At 27.1% G+C, this 23181-nt stretch overlaps 1 protein-coding gene across 1 annotated transcript; it reads left to right on the top strand.

The window, feature by feature from the left end:
• The first annotated feature begins 1293 nt into the window (after positions 1 to 1293).
• Positions 1294 to 21832, top strand: LOC135926675 (ribonuclease P protein subunit p30-like). Its single transcript, XM_065462604.1, has 6 exons — positions 1294 to 1410; positions 9158 to 9291; positions 9492 to 9694; positions 20728 to 20873; positions 21088 to 21312; positions 21585 to 21832. The coding sequence occupies exons 1-6, from the start codon at positions 1332 to 1334 to the stop codon at positions 21830 to 21832; spliced, it is 1035 nt and encodes a 344-aa protein (XP_065318676.1). The 5' UTR covers positions 1294 to 1331.
• Positions 21833 to 23181: the final 1349 nt, after the last annotated feature.

The following is a 23181-nucleotide window of genomic DNA, read 5'->3' as shown; positions in this document are numbered from 1 at the left end:
CATTAATTTTATATATATTTTATTTTATTGAGAAAATAAGTCACTTTATGAAAAATTATATTTTAATAATTTTATGAATCTAATAATAGTAATTATTACACATTTCATTTTTGCTTTAAGACTTATCTTTAGCTTTGGCTTATATTTCTTTTCCTAAAAAACATTTTTGGTTTCACTTATTTTATATATAATTTGCTTTTTTCCAAAAATGTATTCATTAAAATCAATAGTTTAAGGTATATGTATACATTTTTGGGATACAGGGGGTGGAGAGAGGAGTACGACTATGGAGGATATTTTTATTAACTTAAAATGATATTCACAAAAAGTGATAAATTTCTGAAGGGGGAAGAAAAATTTCACCTAGCCCCCCCCCCCTCTGACTAAGCCTATTGGACTGCTTTATAATGTAGATGGAATTAATTTCAAAATCTTATAATAAAAGAAAAATTATATTAGATAATATTTCAAGAAACGGAATGAAAACATCCCATACTTTAACTATATTTGAGATTTTTTTAAATATATAAAAAATGATTGCTGTAAATTTTGGCAATACCAATAAGCAAAGCACAGAGAGAAATTTTATTTTTTATTTTATTACGGAAAACATATAATTTAATAATACTAGATTTGATATCCATCCCAAACTAAGAAGATTAAATTATTATTTATGAATGAATTTTTTGTTTCACTTTTAATCATTATATAATATATAATTCCATGATATTATTAGCTTATATATAAATAATGTTTTTTATTTTGTAACAAGACCCCCCCCCCCCCCCCATTTCTATTTACTCGTATATTTTTGGTAGTTCTTTTCACCTCTATTCTATATTATACAAAATAAAATATTTAATTGCATTATTTTCATTATTTCATGGCATTAACGTATGTGCACGATGATAACATTTCCTTGCTGATACAGATTATTGATCTATATATAAATTTTATTGAAGCATGATTTATTGATATAAATAAAAAATTATATTTCAATAAAAATTATATTCAAAGAATATACATGATTTTCTGAATTTTCTAGGTATTATAATAAATTTTGTCATATATGGTCAATATCAATAAATATGAAATAAAGGGTAGAGGCTCCTAAAATAATATTTGTTTTCATTTCATGCCCAGAGACAAATTTTTAGCTTTTGAGAGATATTATTAATTTAACCTAGTTAAGAGAGTTCAATTTGAGTTTAAATAACTTAGAAATTATAAAAATTTATTATATTTAATAGTTTAATAATATTTTGAAATAATATAATTGTACCCAAATATAACCAAAAAGTTATTATTTTTAAATTAAACTAATTATATCGATGTCTTCATTTTGTGATCTAAATATTATTACCAAGCGAAATGAAAACTTATATGAAAAGGTCAAAGCTTCTCTCGAACGTAAGTTTTATATATTCAATTCATTAAATTCGTATTTAATATTCTTATGAAATGGGATTTTGCGAATATAATTTTATATAAAATTAAATAATTTTTATGTTATTGGTAAATTTCTATTTGATAATATGAATGTGATATTTTGCTTACAATTAAAGTTTTATTTAGAAAGATTATATTTATAAAATTAGATCTGGCTCTATTCATTTTTAAGAATGTGATTTTATTAAATATATGTAATTTATTAATCACTAAATTTTCAAGTTTTAGCTTTGATTTTGTAAAACCAAACCAAATGAAAAATGATAAACAGGCAGAATTCATTCCAACAAGCTAATAATAAATATAGATTCAATAATTTTTATAAATTTGTTGGCAATGGTATTTTGAAGACAGATTCACATATAAAATTACACCATGTTTTAAGTTGGATTCTATATGTATTATTTTCACCATTCAACATAATATCCCGATGCATACAAATAACATTAGCAATTTTATACCTGGTATTTTTAAAACTTTTTTCATCATCTGGTCTCACTGAATTTGATAAGCTCAATAAATATGACAAGACATTTTCAATTCATATATTCCCTAAGATCTTAAAAGTTATTCAAGATTATTGTGATTCATTTTTTAGAAGATTTAATTGTGATTTTCAGCAAATAATTATCAATGAAAAAATTTTAAATAAAAATGACAAACCAATAGATGAATTGTCCAAATTACAAATGGGAGAGATAAGTGAGCAACAACAAGTAGAAGATGAGATTAATGATAAAACTACTTTAGGATATCTTAGCCCACTTTCATATCAGTTATTAAATAATGTTAAAAGGAAAGTGCTAATCCTTGATTTGGATGAAACTCTTATTCATTCTTACCACGAGAATAACATTTTTTGGAGAACTAATCAGTTTTTTAATAACCCAAACAAAGGCTATGATAATAATACATATAGCATAACAAATTTTTATAATTACTATTGTAATTTTAAAAACATATCAAGTTTAATGTGTATAGAAAATAAAAGCTCCATCATATCAAATAAATCCACTTTTATACATCGTCTCAATAGTCTACTTAATATTTTTTATCCACAAAAGTTAAAATATAACAAATCAAATCAAAATCAAATTTTAGGTGGGGAAGGTTTAAACAATAAATATTTATGTAAAACTCCTTCTTACAACAATTTAAATTATAATGAATACAATAAAAAAGAATTGATTGATAGTAATTATCTTTTAGGCAAAAGGAACTACAATTCTTACAATAAAAATACATTTTCAAACCCTAATTTATCTAGTGGATATATAGCCACTATGGTATATTTTGTAATAATGTTTTTCACATTTTTCTTTGTTGAGATTCCTCGATTCATAGTGGAATCATTAACACCAACAAATTCCTCTACCACAAACAAAGTCAACACAAATAATTTGCCCCCATCAAAAGAGCCTGACTTTATCCTTAAACTGTGCATAGACAGACACCCTGTAAGATTCTTTGTGTATAAACGTCCCCATGTAGACAATTTCTTAAGGGTCATTAGTCAATGGTATGATCTTGTTGTTTATACAGCTAGCATGCAGGTCTATGGCTCAGGAGTTGCCGATAAGCTGGATCAACCACTATATCTAACTCGAGACTTTTTTGATGAGGAAAATGATGATGTTAAATTGGATCACAATGTCACAATGAATGGAAAAAAGGCTACAAATCAATCAACTGATCACAAAAACTATGATGATTTTAAAGATAATAAGCAGTATTCTTATCCCAACTCTAAAATGACCACTTCTCTTTCACAATCTTGCTCCTTTTCGCAAACATCGCAAGTATTGGGCCAAACTCAGGACAATGTTAAGGAAAAGAGTGGTCCTGCTACAATTTTGGGTCGTCGCTATTTTCGTCAGCACTGCAAGCTAGAACCCGGGGGAACGTTTAGCAAGGACATATCCCTAGTAGAACCTGATCTTTCTAGAGTGCTGCTGTTGGACAACTCCCCTGCAGCATATCGCTCTCGTCACCCACAGAATGGGCTACATATCGCTTCATGGTTCAGCGACCCAACAGATCGTGCCCTCCTTGATCTCCTACCATTTCTTGATGCACTCCGATTTGTCACTGATGTCAGGTCAGTGCTCGCTCGCAACATCCATTCCGTTGCCTTCAACGCTAATGCGGCTAACAACCAACAACCATACATCGATAAAGAACAAAATAATACTGACCACTCAAAACTTACCTCGGAACTTCAATACGCGCCTAATTTGAGCAAAAATAATTTCGCTAACTCGGATGGTGATGGCCTCTATCACAACAATATTATTGGGAACGATAAAACGAATACTAAAATAAATGATAATCGTGAAGAGGGTTGTTCAGTTAAGGCACCTCATACCTATGGCGGGACGGCGCCAAATAGTGGAGTTTTGGGTAAAGATATGCTCGATTTTAAGCCAAATCATGAACCCAACTACCACAATATCAAGATTGCTGATAATAATAAAAACGCCGTTTACTCGAGTAAAAATAATCAAAATACTGTCCCGTATAACAATCGTAATAACTGCAACTCTATACCTAATTATCCCGACAACGAAAGCTTTTACACGTCGTCTAGGCACCCTTTCGTTACTCGAGATTCTAATAGTGCTTCACGCGGAGCGAGTTTCAATCGAATATAAGAACTCGTCAACGAAATCACCTTTTCTCGCATTATCAAGTCATCAAAATTATACATTTAGTTCATGTTTTGGGAATCGTTTTTTTTAAAATGCAAAATTGAAATTATTTTCAAAAAAATCATTATATTATACATATATATATCATTATTTTCTTAATGCTTTTTGATAATTGTAAAGTTTTATCATTCCCTTTTCGTTTTAACTTTACGCTTCTCGGATCATTTCGAAATTGAAATTCGACTCTATCCTCTTTAATCATTTATTCATAATATGGCCGTCAGTTTGCATTATTTCACGTAAAATTTAATTATATTCATTTTTTTTTATTACTCTTCATTATGGTTAAAATCTCATATTATAATAATAGCTATTCCATTTATTTTTTCAAGAAAAAAAATCATTCAAACTACAAAATGAACTATAAAATTATTGTATATTTTATTTTTTTGCTAATTTAATATTTTAAAGTAATTGCGAGATTGTATACTGTCCGCCAAATATCACGCTTCATATTTATCGATAGATAAATTATCAACAAAATTTTATATAGCAAACGTTCCCATCATTGAGTGTTAACTTTTTAGGACCCTAATTTTTATTATATAATGATAATAGGATTTGTTACTTATTTTGATAATTAAAAAAAAATATATATATTATTATTTAAAAAAAATTGATATTAAAATTCAATAAGATATTAGTGTCCAAATCTTTATAATAAATAAAATAATTTTATATATGGTATATTTTTTATTTATATTTTTCATAATTAAAAATCAACGAAAAAAAAGTTAATTAAAAATAAACCACGCCAAAAAATTAATTTTCTCGTTTACTTTACTTATTAATTATTATAATAATAATAATATACATGAAACATGATTATGTATGTTAATGATATATTTTTATTAAACTTTTACAAAGATATATTAGTTATTATTTTTTTATTATATCTTCAAATTTTCGAAAATGAATTGAAATGATTGAAATTAATTTTTTTTAAAGAAAATATTTCCCATTTTTATTTTTGTGATAAAACCCATATTATTACTAAATAAATAATATTTAATTTTATGTTATACTTTTTTTTTCTTCTAGGTATCGTCAAACTCCCCCCCCCCCCTATCAAAATGTGAAATAAAAATGTCCGAATTTGAATTTTTTTTAAGCGTTACCCAAACAAAACTAAATTTAATGGTTTAATAAAAAAAAATAAAATATGTAATTTACCATATAAAATATCTCTTACCGTTCGATTCATTTATAGATTTATTATGATATTAATTTATATATTTTTTTAAAAAAATATTATTTATTCCCTAATAAATTCATAATAATTATACTATTTTTTTTTCTAAGAAAAAAGAGTATATTTTGTAAAAATAATAAAATTTATGAAAGATATTTCAAATCATGTTTTTTTTTTAAAAAAAAATCCCCACCCTCCATTTTTTTTATAGAAAATTTCTGGGAATATTTAATCCGGACACGGAGATACACCGATATCCCCTTTATAGATTAACCAGTGACATATAATAATACCTAGACTGTCGATGCATTAATAATGCATTTGAAAAATGTAAATCAGCTGGATTCGCCATTTTGGTAACCCATATAGTAATTATTCTCATGTTAAAAACTACTATTAAATTGATAACTTGCTTTCTTATTATCTCGATGATCAGGCAATTTCTATAATAAAGTTTGCGTCAGACACAGGAATGTATTAGCCTCTCATTTAAAATTTTTTAATAATGATATGGGTAACCAAAATGGCGTCCCCGGCTGTTTTCATTGATGTACAGTTTTAATGAATGCATCGTCAGTTTAGGTATTATTATTATATATCATTGAGCTCAACCTAACTTACATTCACAGTAAGCGCGAATTAGCAGCGAAGTATACAAAATATGATATAAATATAATAATTTTACACTCATTTTCGCAATACCTCGCCCCGAATTAGCGCTAACTGAATGCAGGGTCACAACTACCTCGAATTTATAACATGCCTAGAAATTGTAGAAAAAAATATTTGAGTGAATGATCTAAACAAAATATATTAAAAATTAATTGAATTATCAGCTTAAAAATCCCGTAGTTCATTTACGATCACGTAAACAATAATTAAGCGTAACCAGGGTAAAACTTTTGATATAGTGTTTTAATAAATAAATAAAATTTAGCTCTCATCGAACCCATTGATTAAGAAAAGTTTTCGGTCTACCCCGGATTGCCCAGCACAAATTTGAAATAGGATTTAGTAAATATATGGAAATTTCTACCCAGTTTAAGTATATTTTTTTCCCTCGAATGATGGGGTTAATTTATATCTGGAGGAGTAATGACATATAATACTACATAAATTGACGATATATTCATATTTAAGATCAATTTGATTAAATTCTCGATTTAAATCACTCTCATTTTAAAAACATGTGCGATTTTAATCAATATTTTTTAATACTATTTCATTTACCAAATTTGATCAAAATACTTTTAAATATAAGGAAAGAAAAAGTTTTTCGATTATCCCGAAATTTAATTTAAAAAAATAAATGTATAAAAATAATTATTAATTCTAATCTTTATTGTAGTGAAAAATCACTTAATTATTCTTAAACTAAACTTTTTTTTCTTTTAATTTTTTATTATATTGTTAATTTACAATAAGAAAAAGCTGAGGGTGTATAATTAAACAATGAAAACTAGTAATAACAGATTAACAATCACAAGTATTATCTATAGTAAACCCTCCATATTGGTATATGAATTTAATCCTTTAAAATAAAATCTATTTTATCTTGCAATTCCTAAGTTAATTTGGAATGAATTCCAAATGATAAAAATACTCTTTTCTAATAAGATGATCTAAATAATTGTTATCCATAATTTAAAGGGTCCTGTGCTCATTCAATTTACTTAAATTATTATTTAATCTTGAAAACATAATTTTATTGAATGGGTCAGATCTAGCTTGGAATTTTAGCATAATAGTTAAGAGATTGGGTGTTAAGGTATAAAATTATCCACGTTCCATTGCCCCTTTTTTTCTTATCTAAATTTGAAACATTTAATATTTAGAAGATGATAAGAAATGTGACAGTGAAAGTATAAAAAAAATGATTATCTTGCCTATATTATTTGTGAAATAATTTGTTATAGACGATTCATCATTAAAAAAAATTCGCTCATTTCATTGGTTAAAAAAAAATACTAACTTCTAATAGAAAGAAAGGGTTTCTTGATTTTGGGACACACCAAACAATTTCTACAAAAACTCATGAAGATTTTCTTAAAAATGACTAATTAATGAATGAACAAGTCATATCCCTTAAGCATCTATATTGAGCGAATGCATCAGGACACGTAAGTTATAAAATAGCAATAACTAAAATTAAAAATAATAAGCACAATCATGTTTATTAGTCAAAAAAATTGTTCGATTTAGGCTTAGCATTTGCTAAAAAAAGACGGCTAAGGCACCTCCTCGAAAATATAATGAACACAAAATTTTCATACTCATCCTGGCTTCAGGCCACACTCTCAGGTGGCATCCGGTATCCGATTTTCGCTACAATTTTCTCTTTCATCCCTCGCTAGGACCTATATATATTTAAAAACTAAAAATTTTAAAATTTTGTAGCTTTACAAAATTATGAAACATGACATCTTCCATTTTCTTTTTCCTAAAAATTTCACACTTTATCAATTAAATTTTTATTAATTTATCTAACATCACAAAAATAAATAAAATTTCGTAAATTCTAAAAAATGATTTAGACCATTTACATTAAGAATAACTTTATTTCTCTCTATCGTTATAGTTACGAATTAGGTCGCAGCTTATAAAGATACTTCTTATTCAGGTTCTTAAATTTTTTTAAAAATGATACATCCGATTCTTGGATTTATTCCATTTCCGGGGATTTCGCTATCAAGCTCTGATTTTACCAAACGCAATATCATTTTAACATAAAGCGGGCAATCAAGTTAGATTTCTGTCCCCCGAGATCTTCGCTTACCAGCACTTATTATTTCAAACTTAATAATGAATTGATAAGAGTGTTGTCATTGCAACAACATTGGATCTGCCTTAGATCTTTCCGTAATTTAGTTCCTAATGCGTATCAGATCAATTCAGCAAACTTTTATCGCGAAAAAGTGTTTTGAGATAAAAGTTTGGCTGAATTAACATGGAACCGTCTTAATGAGTTAGGATCTCGATTGATCTACCGCTATTACTAGTAAGGATTGATGTCGATAATGGTATTTTGAAGAAAAATATTTTATTCGACCGTCCAAAATTTTCAAAAACAAAAAAAACGGATTTAATGCCAATTTTTTAAAAAAATTTCATAATTATTAATATATGCGCAAAAAAAAATGTACGCGGATATTAATTTTGCAAAAAAAATAACGGAACTATTATTTGATCATTTTCTTTTTTCAAATTTTAAATTTGCCCATCTATTATCGTGTAAATTTTATGATATTACTTTTAAACATGTGAAGATACTATGGCGACATCGGTTTTTGTCTCGGGACACCTCTCCTTACAAATCACAGATAGGATATCGTATTAAGGGCATTTAAAAAAACACTAGCGGCAACGCATTATGACAATATTATAATTTTATAGTAGTGAGCGATTGTATTTACTCTCTTAGGTTTGTTGATGCTGACAGTTTTGAATTAAATATTTATCACCAATATAGCATTTCTTATAAATGGACATAAATCTAAAATCACCCTAAAATAATTTAAAAAATGTTTCATTTTTTAAGAAATACATTATTTTAATAACAAAAAAAATAAATGATTATAACTCTAATCTTAGTTTTAAAAAAAAAATTTTTTTTACTGCAAATGGGAATTTATTTGGTATCTTAGGATAAGAATTAAAAATAATGAAACCTAATTTCTTAATAATCCTTAAAATTGGAAGATGATTTATATAAAAGCAATTTATGATTAAGTTGATTTTTTGTTTTTAAAATACTTTATGTTTTCTATAAATTACACAAATATCTTATAATATAATATTCGCTTAAAAGTGGGCTACCGGAAAATAGCATTGAATCAAATAGTCGACTTTACCGAGGATCAGAGTAGTGCTGCTGCTAAGGACAATAGCGGAACTAACACAAAAAAACGCAAGAAAGCTCGTGTTTCTATCTCTAAAGAAGACGTATAAATATTAATTTATGTAATATAAATTGTGTAAGAAGGGAAATTTTTTTAAAATGAAGGTAAGGTAATTAATGACTGTGAGGCATTTGGTTGGACTAAAGAATTCTTGTTTAATTTAACAAAAATATTGAATAAATTTTTTCTAAATTTACAAGTAAATGAAGATTTTAATTCACTTTAAAAAAATGAAAAACACAGTTGATACCAGATCCCCTGGAGGTTAGCTTAGAATCGGTACAGAGATGTATTAAAGATTCGGAAGTATTATCCCGAAATTGCAAAAGTGTTCAGATTTTGCAGAGAATTACATTCGTTCTCAATGATATCGACCAAATAAGGCTCGTTAAAAGTTCTAAGGCACAAAAATTTGACTTGATAGCCGTGGCACCTGCCGATCAAAGGTATTAAATATTATTCGTTTAGAGTTGATGATAATGCACGTCTTCATTAAAATGCATTTTGAAGGTTGGTTGAATACAAATCCATTTTGGTTTCCCATATAATTTTTTTTTACTGATTCTAAAAAAAGTTTCACCAAATTCCAGTGTAAATTTAAATAGTATAAATATGGAAACCTAAATGACATGCCGTCAGTTGATTGATTGATATACATTTAAATGAATAAATTATCAGTCTAGTTATTATATATCATTTGGGACAACATTATTGTAATTTACTAAACGACCCAGTTTTATTAAGCCATTTTTTAATTATCCCCCCATATTGGGCTAACTTCTTATTTTTGTTGGTTTTAAGAGAAAAATACAGGTCCCATCGAACAGGGGCGGACTGGCGACGCTACGGCCTCGTGGGAATTTTTTATAGCGGCCTCGCCCCCATACCTTCATTTCGCGGGCCTTCGGCCCGCTTTTGCCCGATCTTAGACCGGGTTTCCTTAAAAGGCTTCTTTGATTTACATGATTTTTATTACTTCTTATTTTTTGAAAATAAGTTCAAACGTTTTACATTTTTAGTAAAAAAAAAGAATAATATTATAGATAATCATATATTTTATTTTTAAAAATCATATTCATTACCTATATAAAATAATATTCATTTAAAATATATATTTTATATTAGATTTACAACGATATTGCACTATAAAATTCAAATCATACATCACATGTTAAATATAAAAAAATGCATACTCAATATATTAAATCAATTAATTATAAATAATAAAATTAGTTATACAATATTACAGAGAATAAAATTGCTGCACTTTTATAAAATCAGGCACCGATCATACTGTATATAATATTAATAAGATTCTAATAAAAGAATTAAGAAAATATATAATTTTTACGTTAACAAATCTCTCATTAACTTTGAGCCTTTGCGCAAATATACAGGAATATCTTCTAGCTCAATCTATGCTAATATTTCTCGTTCAATTGACATCATTAAAAGCGCTTCTAATTTTTCTTGGTCTCAATATTAGCTCTCAGCTTATTTTTATAATTTTTAATTTACTAAATGTTTCTCGCAATTAACCAGCATAAATGATAAAGTTAAAATGTATTCATATGCCAAAAATAAATTAGTGTCACTTGAATGCATATTGTATCTTTTAAGAATTTCATACACGCATATTAAACATTTATTACATTTATTATCATATTGTAATATTCCATCTTCTTCATTTGACTCCTCACTTGTACATGCGATATCAATGTCCGTTTCATTTAATTCTGCTACCAAATCTTTGAATACACTGGCAAGTGAACATAATTCATTGAAATTTAACACTCAATATATATGCCAATTGTGCCAGTTTTTTCAAGACCTTTTCATAAATACCTTTACTATTTATTTCATCAAAATGTCTTGGATGCAAATATTGCACATTCAAAATAAGCTCTCAATTAACAGAAAGTAGTTCCGATAAGCTGTTTAAAGTTATTAGAGGATGAAATAGTTCGATATAAAGGTCAATCGATTCTTGAAGACGTTCATCTTGGCATTTGTCGCTATATATTCTCTTCGCTCGTCCTATTCGATCTTTTTACAGAGCATTTTGTCTCTCTGGGAGCTATAAATATGAAAATGTTTCATTTAAATTAGCAGTCATTTTATTGCTTTATTTTGAATCGATGTAATAATCAATGATATAGAAGGTTTAGCATCTTCTTTCATTTTCCATGCTGACAAAGTACCTGATTTTTTAGTTTGAAGATATGACTGTGGCCCCATTATTTTAAAAATTTCCAAATATATTATAGCTGTACTTAGAGTCTTAAATTTATATAAATTTACAAGTTTTTGTCTTAAATTTTCATAAATTTTCAAGTTTTTGTCTCAAATTATTTATTATCTATTATAAATTGCAGTGACTTTATCGTTATTGGGAGCAAGCTCTCTTTAACATATATCCATCTAAGGGCCTTTTCACGTGCCTACCGCCTTTTCACGTGCCCATCACCTATCTCACCTATTTTTGCAGCCTTCTCAACTTATTCTGGCCAGATGAATTATTCTGTTTCACCCAAGCATCCATCCTTTTATCTGATTCACCGACCTGGATTTTATTTGATTTCAATGAATTAAGAACTAGAAATGTTGGCTATATTATTTCTACAATAAATCAATGTATAAAAATATAATATAATAAATTAATCAAAACTTAGCTTTCACTCTACTCAAATAGAAGCATTTATAAAAAATAAAGAAAATAACGTGGTAATGATGTGTAGCGTCAAGCGACGAGTAAACCACATGACAATTCTCAAGGAATGTGATATTGAAATCATAGAGATATCATTAAAAATAAATAAATGATAAGAGAAAATAATGTAACATAATAATAATTTTTTTCTAATCGGCATCTATTTTGATATTTTCCTCTGATCGGCCTTAAAAATCGACATTTTCTCGCGGCCTCGTGGGCAAAATGCCCACCGGGTCTTATGGCCAGTCCGCCCCTGCCATCGAACCAGGGTCTTGCGGGATCTTAATCAAGGTATCTATCTACCTAATATAAGAACAATGAGGTCTGACGCACATCATCATTACTTTCTATTTAGCATTTATACTTCACCATTATATACCCCCCCCTCACCCCGTTATCTTTTGAATTCTTTCTTAGAAATATATATTTTTAAATTTTTTTTATTTATTTATATACTCTTTTATGCCTTATTAAATCAGTCAATTTATGAATAATAAGATAAATTAAGTTTTAGATTAAATTTAAATGATTAGTTCATTATTGAATTTGTGTTAATTTTAATCATAATATAAGGTCAAATTTTATAAAAAGTAGTATATTATAATTTAAAAAAAAAATAAATATAATCATAAAAACATTTAAATTGGATTACACTTTACTGTAATAAACCTCGATTTATTAAATTTGGGTTTAAATATCAGGGAAAACGTTATAACCGGGTTTTACTATAATTTGAATGAATCACAGAAATGTCCTGGACAAAAAAAACCAATGTACCCCGGACATAAAGACAATTGGGGCAAAAATACCCCAATTTTAAGAAATTTGTTTAAATGCTTAAAATGTTTGCCCATTTTTAGGCGTTTAATTCTTGGTATCTTTGTTCGGTGTCTTTTTGTCAGTCGTATGTGCCCGTGATTCAACGTGAATTAAAATGTTTTTGAACCTCAATTTCCAAAATTTTATGATTATTTTATAAAATCGCTAGCGATATATAAGTGCTGGGCAGGATTGGGCATTATCACGAATATTAGATTTAACATTACTAAATATAAATATACTGTTTTTTTTTGTATTTAGTATTTAATTTTAATAATTTATAGATAGTATTTCGAGTATTTATCTAATATATATAATCTCCATAATCATAACACGATCGTTTTCGTATCTCCCTAATGTATTTTAAATTTAAGGAGACTATATAGTGTAATGTTAATTTTTTGCTCTCTACGAGAATCGAACTCGAGCTCCCGTTTCAAAGGCATATTCTTTACCGCATGCACCAACTTGAATATAAATAAATTTAAAAATTATATAGATGTTGAAGAGTAATTATTTAGTTTGTGTGTATGGTATTAAATATACTTTATTATTTTATATAAATATTAAAATTTAAGAGTAAAAGAGGTAAAATTGTTGCAATGTATACTGTGTGTGAGCATGTATTAGCAATATCAAAATTTAAAAATGTGATGGAAATCATATTTAATAAAAATTAAAAATAGAGGTGCTTTAAGATTTTTGAATTTTAAATATGGGTTATAGATTGGTCTGAAATTTTTTTTGCAGACATAGCCAGGCCTGATCAAAAAACCATGGGTTGAAGGGTAATTATTTAGTTTATAGTTTGTTTGTATGGTATTAAATATACTTTATTAATTAATAAATTTTATATAAATATTAAAATTTAAGAGTAAAAAAGGTAAAATTGTTGCAATGTATACTGTGAGCATGTATTAGAAATATCAAAATTTAAAAATGTGACAGATTTAATTCTTATAAACCCCTTACATCAGACCTATTTTTCTGGATCAAAATAAATTATTTGGGTTTTCCTGGGCTTGTGAAATATTTTTCACCATTAATATGGACTGAGAAACATTTTCATAATTATTATAGTCTAAGATTCCTGTAAATTTTTTAATTTTAAATATGGGCTAGAAATTGGCCTGAAAATTTCTTTTGAAAACATGGCAAGGCCTGATGAAAAACCAAGGCCCATGCAACTTTCATATTCTGATTGTATTTTTAAATGCATTGTGACTTTTTATATATTTTATTTCAGTCCTCAACTATCAAAATTATTATGGTCTTTTGCGGGTTTGAGAAAACCAAGTGCGAGGACCTGGCTTGGGAATTTTTTAATATTAGGCATAGGTGTAATATTTAACACAAATATATTTATATGGCCCTCAGGTAAAATCTAATTTAAATATATTTTTATTCAAAAAAATAGTATTCACTTTTAGTCTTAATGGGTTGGCCTTGGTTGGGGTGAGCTGGGTTAAAATAGACTAAAAAGATATGGTTTTTAGAGATTTACCTATCTCTAGGCTTGGAAAAAAAATATTAAATTACTATCGGTTGGCCAGGTTTGAGAATTTTTTTTATAAAATAATTATGGGTTGGGCTGGGCTGAAAATATTTTTATAAATTATATTGGGCTGGGCTTGGGGGAAATTTTTCAAAATTATTATGAGCTTGGACGCTTGAGAATTTTTTTATTATTAATTATAGGTCAGACATTAGCCCAAAACTAATTTTTTTGCAGGCCTGGGCTTGACCTGATCAAAAAACCAATCTGAATTTTGATTGTATTTTTAAATTCATTATGATTATTTAAATATTTTATTTCAGTTCTTAACTACCAAAATTATTATGATCTTTTATTGGGCTTGGAAGAATTTTTCATAATATTGCTTTGGACTTTGCCTGGGAATTTTTTTTAATATTAAATATTAGGTATAAGTAATCAGTAATATTTAACAAATAATATTGGTATTATCAAGTAAATGCTTTAAATTTATTTTTACTCAAACCATAGCACTTAGTTTTAATGGATTAAACCTGGCCTGAAGGGATGAGGGGGTAAGAAGAATAAAAATTGGATATTATTTTCAAATAACAGGTAACATGCATAAAAATAGGAATAAAATTTTCATTCCCCGTCATTTTTGACGGGCTATCTACTAGTTTATTTATAAATACTGAAAAATAAAACGTATTTTGCATTTATTATAAATGGCATTATACACGTAAAAGTCACAGTTTATTGACTATTTTATAATTTAGATTTTGTGATTCGGTATGAAGAAGAAGAAAAAAAATCAATAACATATCTGCTTCATCTTATTTTATTAAAATGGGCGAAGTTCGTAATGATGGTGAAAACTGAAGGAACTAATAATTTTTTTTTGAAGAAGGTATACTAGTTACACAGATCATTTTTTTTAAGGAATTATGATGTTTATAAGATATTATTTTTTACCGGAATATATGTAAGAGCATCCGCTTAACCAATTTCAAAAATATTGGCGCCATTTTATAAATAACATATATTAATGCGCGCGATTATTTACAGTGTTCACCTCAGAATAAGTATTCGCCTTAACGTTACACCGGGCCTAGATCTAAAATAGCTTGGGCCTAAAAAATATTTGATTTTATGTGTCTCTAAAGACACATGCCGGAAATAAAAATTCTTTCAAAAATTAGAATCTTTTTTTTTAAATTAGAAAAATGTGCATTATAAATGATTTAAATATTAGATTCTGAATTTCAGTATGCCTTATAGCATTTGTAGTTTGAGTAAAGAAAAAATACATAAACCCTTCATAGCATACGTGGGACTATGCAGATCCTAGTCATTTAAAAAGGTAAGCGGAAAATTATTCCCTGGAAATAAAAAATTTCCAATAATAATTCTTAGAAAATAATCATCCTGAATTGATTTTCTCAAATTTTTTTTAAAATTTGGATTTTTATTCCATATATCTTAAAAAAACGAGGATTGTTTTTGGGGAAACTATTTTCCTGGATTCATTTAAAAACGTTATTATATACTCAAAATTCTTTTCTATATTTTTGTCTGGATCTTTTAGTCTATTAATATTTTTAAGTAAAGTATTATATATTATAAATATGTGCAAAATTATTTAAATATTATATACAAAAAATTTTTTTCCCCCTTCCCCCCTATATATTGTTGCGACTGCTACACTGAGATAAATTAAAAAGATACTGAGGTAAAAACTAACACACTGAGATAAATTTGTAAATTTCAATATACTTAAAATAAAATAACACGGTCAGCATACAACATTTTATTTATTAATAAAATCTGCGAAATATATTATAATTTTAGATTCAAAATATTTTCGAAATACTTTTTTTTTATAAATTAAAAACAAATATTAATTATTTTTTTAATATTCAAAAACATTATATATATATTATTTAATATTTTCGACAGCATTTTAAATAAAAATCAATAATCCCAATAAATAAACATAAAAAATATATAAGGTTACAACATGCCCCCTTTTTCAAGGAACAAAAACCCGGGGCAAAAACAATACAATTTTTGAGTCATTATTTAAAAAAAAATATAATTACCAAATAATACAATATAATATCTTACAATGTTTCGTCATTAATCGCTAATTCTTCCATTTCATTCTGCATAATTTCCTCAGTTGACGCCACATTACCCGTTGGAATACCCGCTTGTCCCTTATTACCATTTTGAATATTATTACTTCCCAACCTCACCACTTCAGGTTTCCTTTGTATCATTCTATTAATCCTCAGCGAATCCACTTGCTGCACAATTTCTCCAGACATCATCATAACCGTCCCTCTAGATAGTATACGTCCAGCCGTCATAACCCTGTGGTCCATTTGATTGCCACCTATTTTCATTGATTTCATTGAGCCTCCATTGGGTTGATTGAATTCGGGCGCTAGGACAATCAATGGATTTGTGTCCTATCCCACCTCAATTAAAACATTTGACATTAGAACTGGGTTTTCTCAGTGATGTAGCTAATTCATTTGGTCTCACTAATACTTCACTCAACGTTTGAAATCTAATCGACATCATCGGTATACAATCCTCAGTCTGCTGACGTTCCCATTGATCATGCCATTGATTGGCCAGGCGATGGTTCATATTCAATACGCTTACTTGTATCATGTTATTGGTCGCTTTGATGTAGAAGGTTTCCATGTGCAAATGTATTATAAATATTTTTTTTTTACTACAAATAATATTCAATCTTTATTTAATTTTAATCTAATTAATTTTTATTTAAAACTTTAAAAAAATATATCTACTGTTATTTAATTCATATAACATTTAATTAACACTTTCCAGTTGCTTTCTCAAAAACAATTTTATATTCCTAAAATTTCCAATGGGTTTGATTACTTTCTCCTACTATTTTTTCCCTTCTCTTTCTAAAACAATTTAAAATTAATTACTTTTACTCAATACATTTCTTAACCTCTTTTATTTTCCAATATCCTATTTTTTAATTTGAAAAAAAAACGAATTCTTCTACAATTTGCCCCCAATCATAATTAATTATTTTTCCTTGAACACTAAATTCTGTCTTTACAATTAAAAAAAAAACTTTATCCATTTTCCTAAAATTTACGATTATTCTTTGTTTAATAAATTCCATAATTTATCGCTTTTACTCAAAGTATATTTCTTAACCTCTTTTCTTATTTCGCAATTTATATTATAATTTCTTCCAAAACGAATTTTCTACAATTTTCCCCAAATTCCTATAATAAATCTTTTCACTTTTCCTTGAAATTCAATTTTAACCCCATTTTTATAAACTTCTACGCACTTTTTGTTTAAAAAAAACGTTCTTAATTCTTATTTTTAAATCTTTCCTACTTCTCTCTTCTTTTTCCTTTTAAAACTAATTAATTACTCCCTCCTTTTCAATTATTCCTTATACATGTAATTTTTGATTTATTAGAGCCAAGACAGGCTTTACTCATCTTCATCTGAAGAAAATGTACAAATGACATAATATTCTTTATAAAATAAATTATAATATTAATTAACAATATAATTTATATAAATTGATTGAATATTGATTAAATTAGCAATCTTGACTGAAAATAAAAATTAAAAAATAAATAAAAGTAATTTTTATAATAAAAATGTTTGCGTTACCGTTACTCGTTACCTAGAAGAAGATAATGAATGGCGACGTTCCTTTTCTTCAGAAAAGGTAAAGTCGTACACTTTTTTATAAACCTTAATTTATTAATTTAAATATATAAACATTACAATATCATTTTTATTTACATATTTTTTTGAAAAATTATATGGGTGACATTTTTAAATAATTTGTCACTTTATTTTTGAATCTTTTGGCAGAAGTTGTCACAAAATTTTAATAAAATATGAACGCTGCAAATAAATTTTATTCTAAGTTATAATAGCGTATCTAAATTGAAGTTCTAGGGAACCTCAGCCTAGACATTATATTTTTCACTTGTGAAGTAGGGTAAAGGGTAATTCTTCCATTTATCTTAATTTGAAATCTGATTTTCATATCAGTAAAAATAATAAAATCTTAACAAGGTAATAGCCAAATTACGTTGTTGAAGATTATGTTCTTTTATATAGGAAATGTAGAATGAAGATCATACAAAAGATTTATTTTATGGAAATAAATGGCATAGATAGGGAAAATAAATTGATTTGACAATATAAATTTTTTTTTTGTTAACAATGAACTTGACATCCCAATTTACAAACTCATAATATTAAATTTTTTTATATAAATATTATGTATGATTATCGATAAATCAGATAATAATAATAAGATTTTTTTTAAAAAAAAAAATCACGATCTTATCATTATATTTTAAACTATAAAGTTCAATTAGTTTTTTTTTAAAAATATTATACACGTTAGAATAGTTATTAAAAAAAATCAGTTCTTATACCACTTTTCATGAGTCAATTATATAATTCTATTATATTTTATGTTCAACCCAAGTGAGCTATAACTATAACATACACAAATAAACCGTTTTTGATAGGTTAAGTTATGGAAGTCTTACAGAATTGGGCTAGAACCCGGGGTTAAAAAAAAAGTAGGACTCATGTCGCTTCAGAATTTTTTTGGCAACTTTTATAGGGTTAGACCAGTTTTGACCTCGACATTTTGATCGACTAAATTTCCGTATTGGGATTGGGATATAGGCGAAATCTCAATTTTAAAATCTCTTTACTGACAGCAATTTTTAAATTATGAAAAAGGTCTGATGTAACCGGAAATGTATTCAGGCATATATAGAGCAATGACATAGCTGATGAGTCATTCATTTACATGTATATCGTTACAAATCAGTTAATGACACGCCATTTTGGTTTCCTGCGTAAACAATTAAGTTAAAATTTTTACGAAACTCTTTTTTTTTCTAAAAAAAATATCAATTTTATTTGTAATAAAAAATATGGGAAATCAAAATGGCTTCTCGTCAGCTGATTTATATTTATATGGCGCTTCAAAATATATTTTAATTGTGAATCATTAGTCCGGATACGCATTATATAAACCATTGGACATTGGTACAAATACCGTAAACTTTTGATAATCATTTTTATGCGTTTTTTCTTATAAACTTAAAATGCTGACATTTATAGTGTTGGTTATACTCTATAAACGCTGTAAAACCATTTCCGGTCATATCAGATAATAAACGTTTAAAGAAGAAGAAAAAAATTACCTCTCCATACACGATTTATATTTGGGCGAATTCTAAAATCCCCCATAGATTCCATAAATATACGAACACAAATAAATATGTCGTATAGGGATTATGGAATACATAGAGGAATCGGTGTCTTTCGATATTATATCATTTACTGCTAGCGATTTATAAATTTGAAAAATCTAGTTGGGTTAAACGGCTCGATTTTGCCCAATTTTAAATTAAGATAGTCAAAACAATATTACGCCAGCCTCAAGATTTCATTAATAGATATCCGAACCTTTCACCATGTACGAGAATGTCCAGGGCTGGCGTATGCTATTTCTTTGGCCAAGATATTAGATTAACCGTTTTCTAAAAATGGAGCCTTTTTAACAACACTAGAAAAAAATTTATTATTTGGCTGGAATTGTATTATAACATGTGTTTAGAATACCTTACCGTATTTTTTCAAACAATTATCGCCACGAACTTCCGTGCAATTATTTATTTTTTTTAAAATTCTTTCGAAATAAAAACTATATAAAAATGGATAAAAATTAAAAGTATATCAAAAGTTCACGCGAAAAATGTAGGAAATTCACGTTGTGGGCACTTTATACATGTCGGAATAATTTCTAGTCAAATAAGATTTTTCAGATTTAAAAATCGCCTTTTCGGTACGAATCTCGATAAATTCCACCCATATCTCCCACATACGACACAATATATACTAGAGGTCTGCAATGGGCACGTTTTTATCCCGAACACCCTCCCGCCGATTATTTAAATTTTATTTAAGCCTCCCGCCTGCCTAGATATTATTTTATTGGTTAGTTTGGCTCTTTATTTTATTTTAATATATTTTTATACTTAAACTAGATGCATCATTATGAAGTAGAAAAAAAAATTTTTTTTTTAAATAAATATAAGTTAAGCGTATTTCGTTCAAAAAATTCCCGCCCGCCCGTTGTTTTGAAAAATGTATTTCCCGTTCACCCGCTCAATGTTTTAACTTTTTTTTAAAACTCAAAGCCAATGATTCTCACGTTGGACATCCAATACACACATCTAAAATATAAAGGCAAATTTCTTGCATTTAATTTTTTTCGACAAATATTATTAAGTTACAAGTTGCTTATTTTGAGCATCGAATTAGACAATACGCAGCAACGTCTTAAAAAAAATGGTCAAATCTATCATCAAAATATTATGATAATGTAAATTTTTTTAAAAAATATTTATATATATAACTCGAAGAATATTTATGACCTGCTGTGAATCTGTGCCGGAGATCGATATAATTTCCATCGACACATCCCAAAAATCGTCGATCCGGTTTAAAAGATCTAATATCCGATCTGCTGTGAACAAAGGAATCAATTTCGAATTCAATTATTCTCCTGGTTTATTAATTATTATTTGAAAAACAAAACAAAATTATTTTTGATTTATTTCTTTTTTTTCTGCCTGTCCTGTTTTTATTCTTTCCTTCATTTCTTTTCTTTTGTTCTATTCATTTCATTTCTTCTGTTCTTTCCTTTTAAACTTTACTTCGCTCACCCAAAAAATGGGCACAATTTATTAATCATTTAAAAGAATATTATATTGCAAAAAAAGCTATTCATAGTTCGTGTTATCGTCAAAATTTGATTAGCCAATTGTCGATGCTGCTTTGCATCGAACCGAGGATAAAGAATGTGATGCTAAATAGCGGAGCCCAGAAGTGTTTGGATATGAGGGGACCTTACGATGTCGCGAATTTAGGCATACTATTCGGATTTAAGGAAAATAATTGTTCCGCTCTTTGCGGTTCGGTCTGCGAAAATACTATTCGTCACGCAGGTATTGTATACACGTGATAATATTTTTTTAATTACCCACTAATCACTAAGAATCAAGAAAGATAAAAAAAAAGAAAGGAAAGAAGGAACGGAAAGAAAGAACGGAAAGTAAGTAATTTTAATAAAATGAAATGCATATTAGAATAAATCATAGACTTAAGAGATTAAAACTACGTCAAAATTTAATAATGTTGTTATATTTAAGACGGGAAAATTATCAAGAGATAAGAATTATATATGCCTTATTTTTTAAAAAAATTAATAATTAAATAGAACATAGAAAATTTAACAAGTACGGCGTCAAAATATACGATCAACCTGTAATAATCAAGGGTGAAGTTCCCGACAACATCAATCAACATGAAAAAACGTTTCAAAACGACGTCAAGGAATTCAACGAAAATTTAATATTAAAAGAATTGATAATGGAAGAAAATCATCTGGAACAAAATTGCTCTCTATATATTTTAAATTCTAATACAGATTCTGTTCCAGATGTTACACCCTCACATAATAATTGAATAAAAAATGCAATAACATTTTGCACCCATTGACTTTGGCCCTAAAATATTATATATTAACTGCAGATTTTAACTTCGAGGCTACAAATCTGAATTGAGTCTGAGAGGCAAATCTCTTTAAGGAAGTTTAGATTTGGCTAAGAGTTAAATGCTAGTTTAGTCTTAAGGTTAAGGGTAATCAGATATGAGATAGGGTTTAGTTTTATGTTAAAGAAATAGTTTTTTTTCTTTCGATATTTAAGGAATTTATAGGATTTAGGTATGAGAATCCTGACAAATACTCAATTTATTTCTGTATAGAATTTTTTATTTTTAAAGAGGACTCACTATGAATTTATTTTTTAAAGATTATTTTTTCTTTACATGAAGAAAGTGAAAGGTCTAGAGTTCTTTCAGGGTAATCTAGCCTCTTCTCTACTTCCGCTTTACAGGACTTTAAAATATAATCACATAAATTGGTTTATTTAAAAAAAATTTCTCAGAATGAATGATGACAAATGTTTTCCCATAATATATAATTTAATATAATCACATAAATTGGTTTATTTAAAAAAAAAATTTCAGAATTAATTATGACAATGTTTTCCCATAATATCTGCATAAAATAAATTTAAAAAGAAATAAATTGATTAGTCCATTTTTTCCCCCAATTTATTCCTTATTTTGTAGATTTCTTTCAATAAATATATAAAAAAAATTTGAGCATTAATATTAATTAAATCAATTTTTCAATTGTCATATGAGTTTAGCTGTTAATATATCACGTTTTCAATAAAAAACAAAAATAAATAATAATATTTAAAAGAAAAATCATAATTTTGCCCTAAAGAACTATTACTTTACGGACAACTTTTATTATTGCTTCTTTCTTACATTATTATAATATACATTAACTTAATAGTTTTGTTTTAGTAACACTAACTTAAAATGATTAACATAGTAAAGTGATGTTTTTTATTTTAGATGATAAATAAAGGACGATGAATTGGAACAAAAGGGGCATATAAAATGTAATTTATATATTTACTAAATAAAAATATGATTATAATAAACATATTTATTTCGAGACGCACTATATATATTAATAACCAAAGTATGAATTCAATAAAAGATATTTATATACAACTAGCCTTTAAATTTAAGACAGTTTCGTCATTATATTAATCCTTGTTTATTTTTGAAATTTATATAAAAAATATAGAATATGAAAATTATTTATAAATTTAAGGTTAGTTCAAAAATTCACGGCAAATATGTCTGATAGTCACGTGGTAGATACTTTATACATATTGGAATATTATTTTGCCATTATCGGGGTCTTTCAAAATTAGTAATCCTGCGGTATAAAT

The sequence above is a fragment of the Gordionus sp. m RMFG-2023 genome, chromosome 3, assembly GCF_954871325.1.
Source record: "Gordionus sp. m RMFG-2023 chromosome 3, tfGorSpeb1-WG-v2, whole genome shotgun sequence".
NCBI classification, from domain to species: Eukaryota; Metazoa; Nematomorpha; class Gordioida; order Chordodea; family Parachordodidae; genus Gordionus; species Gordionus sp. m RMFG-2023.
This window is presented reverse-complemented; position numbering and strand designations above follow the sequence as displayed.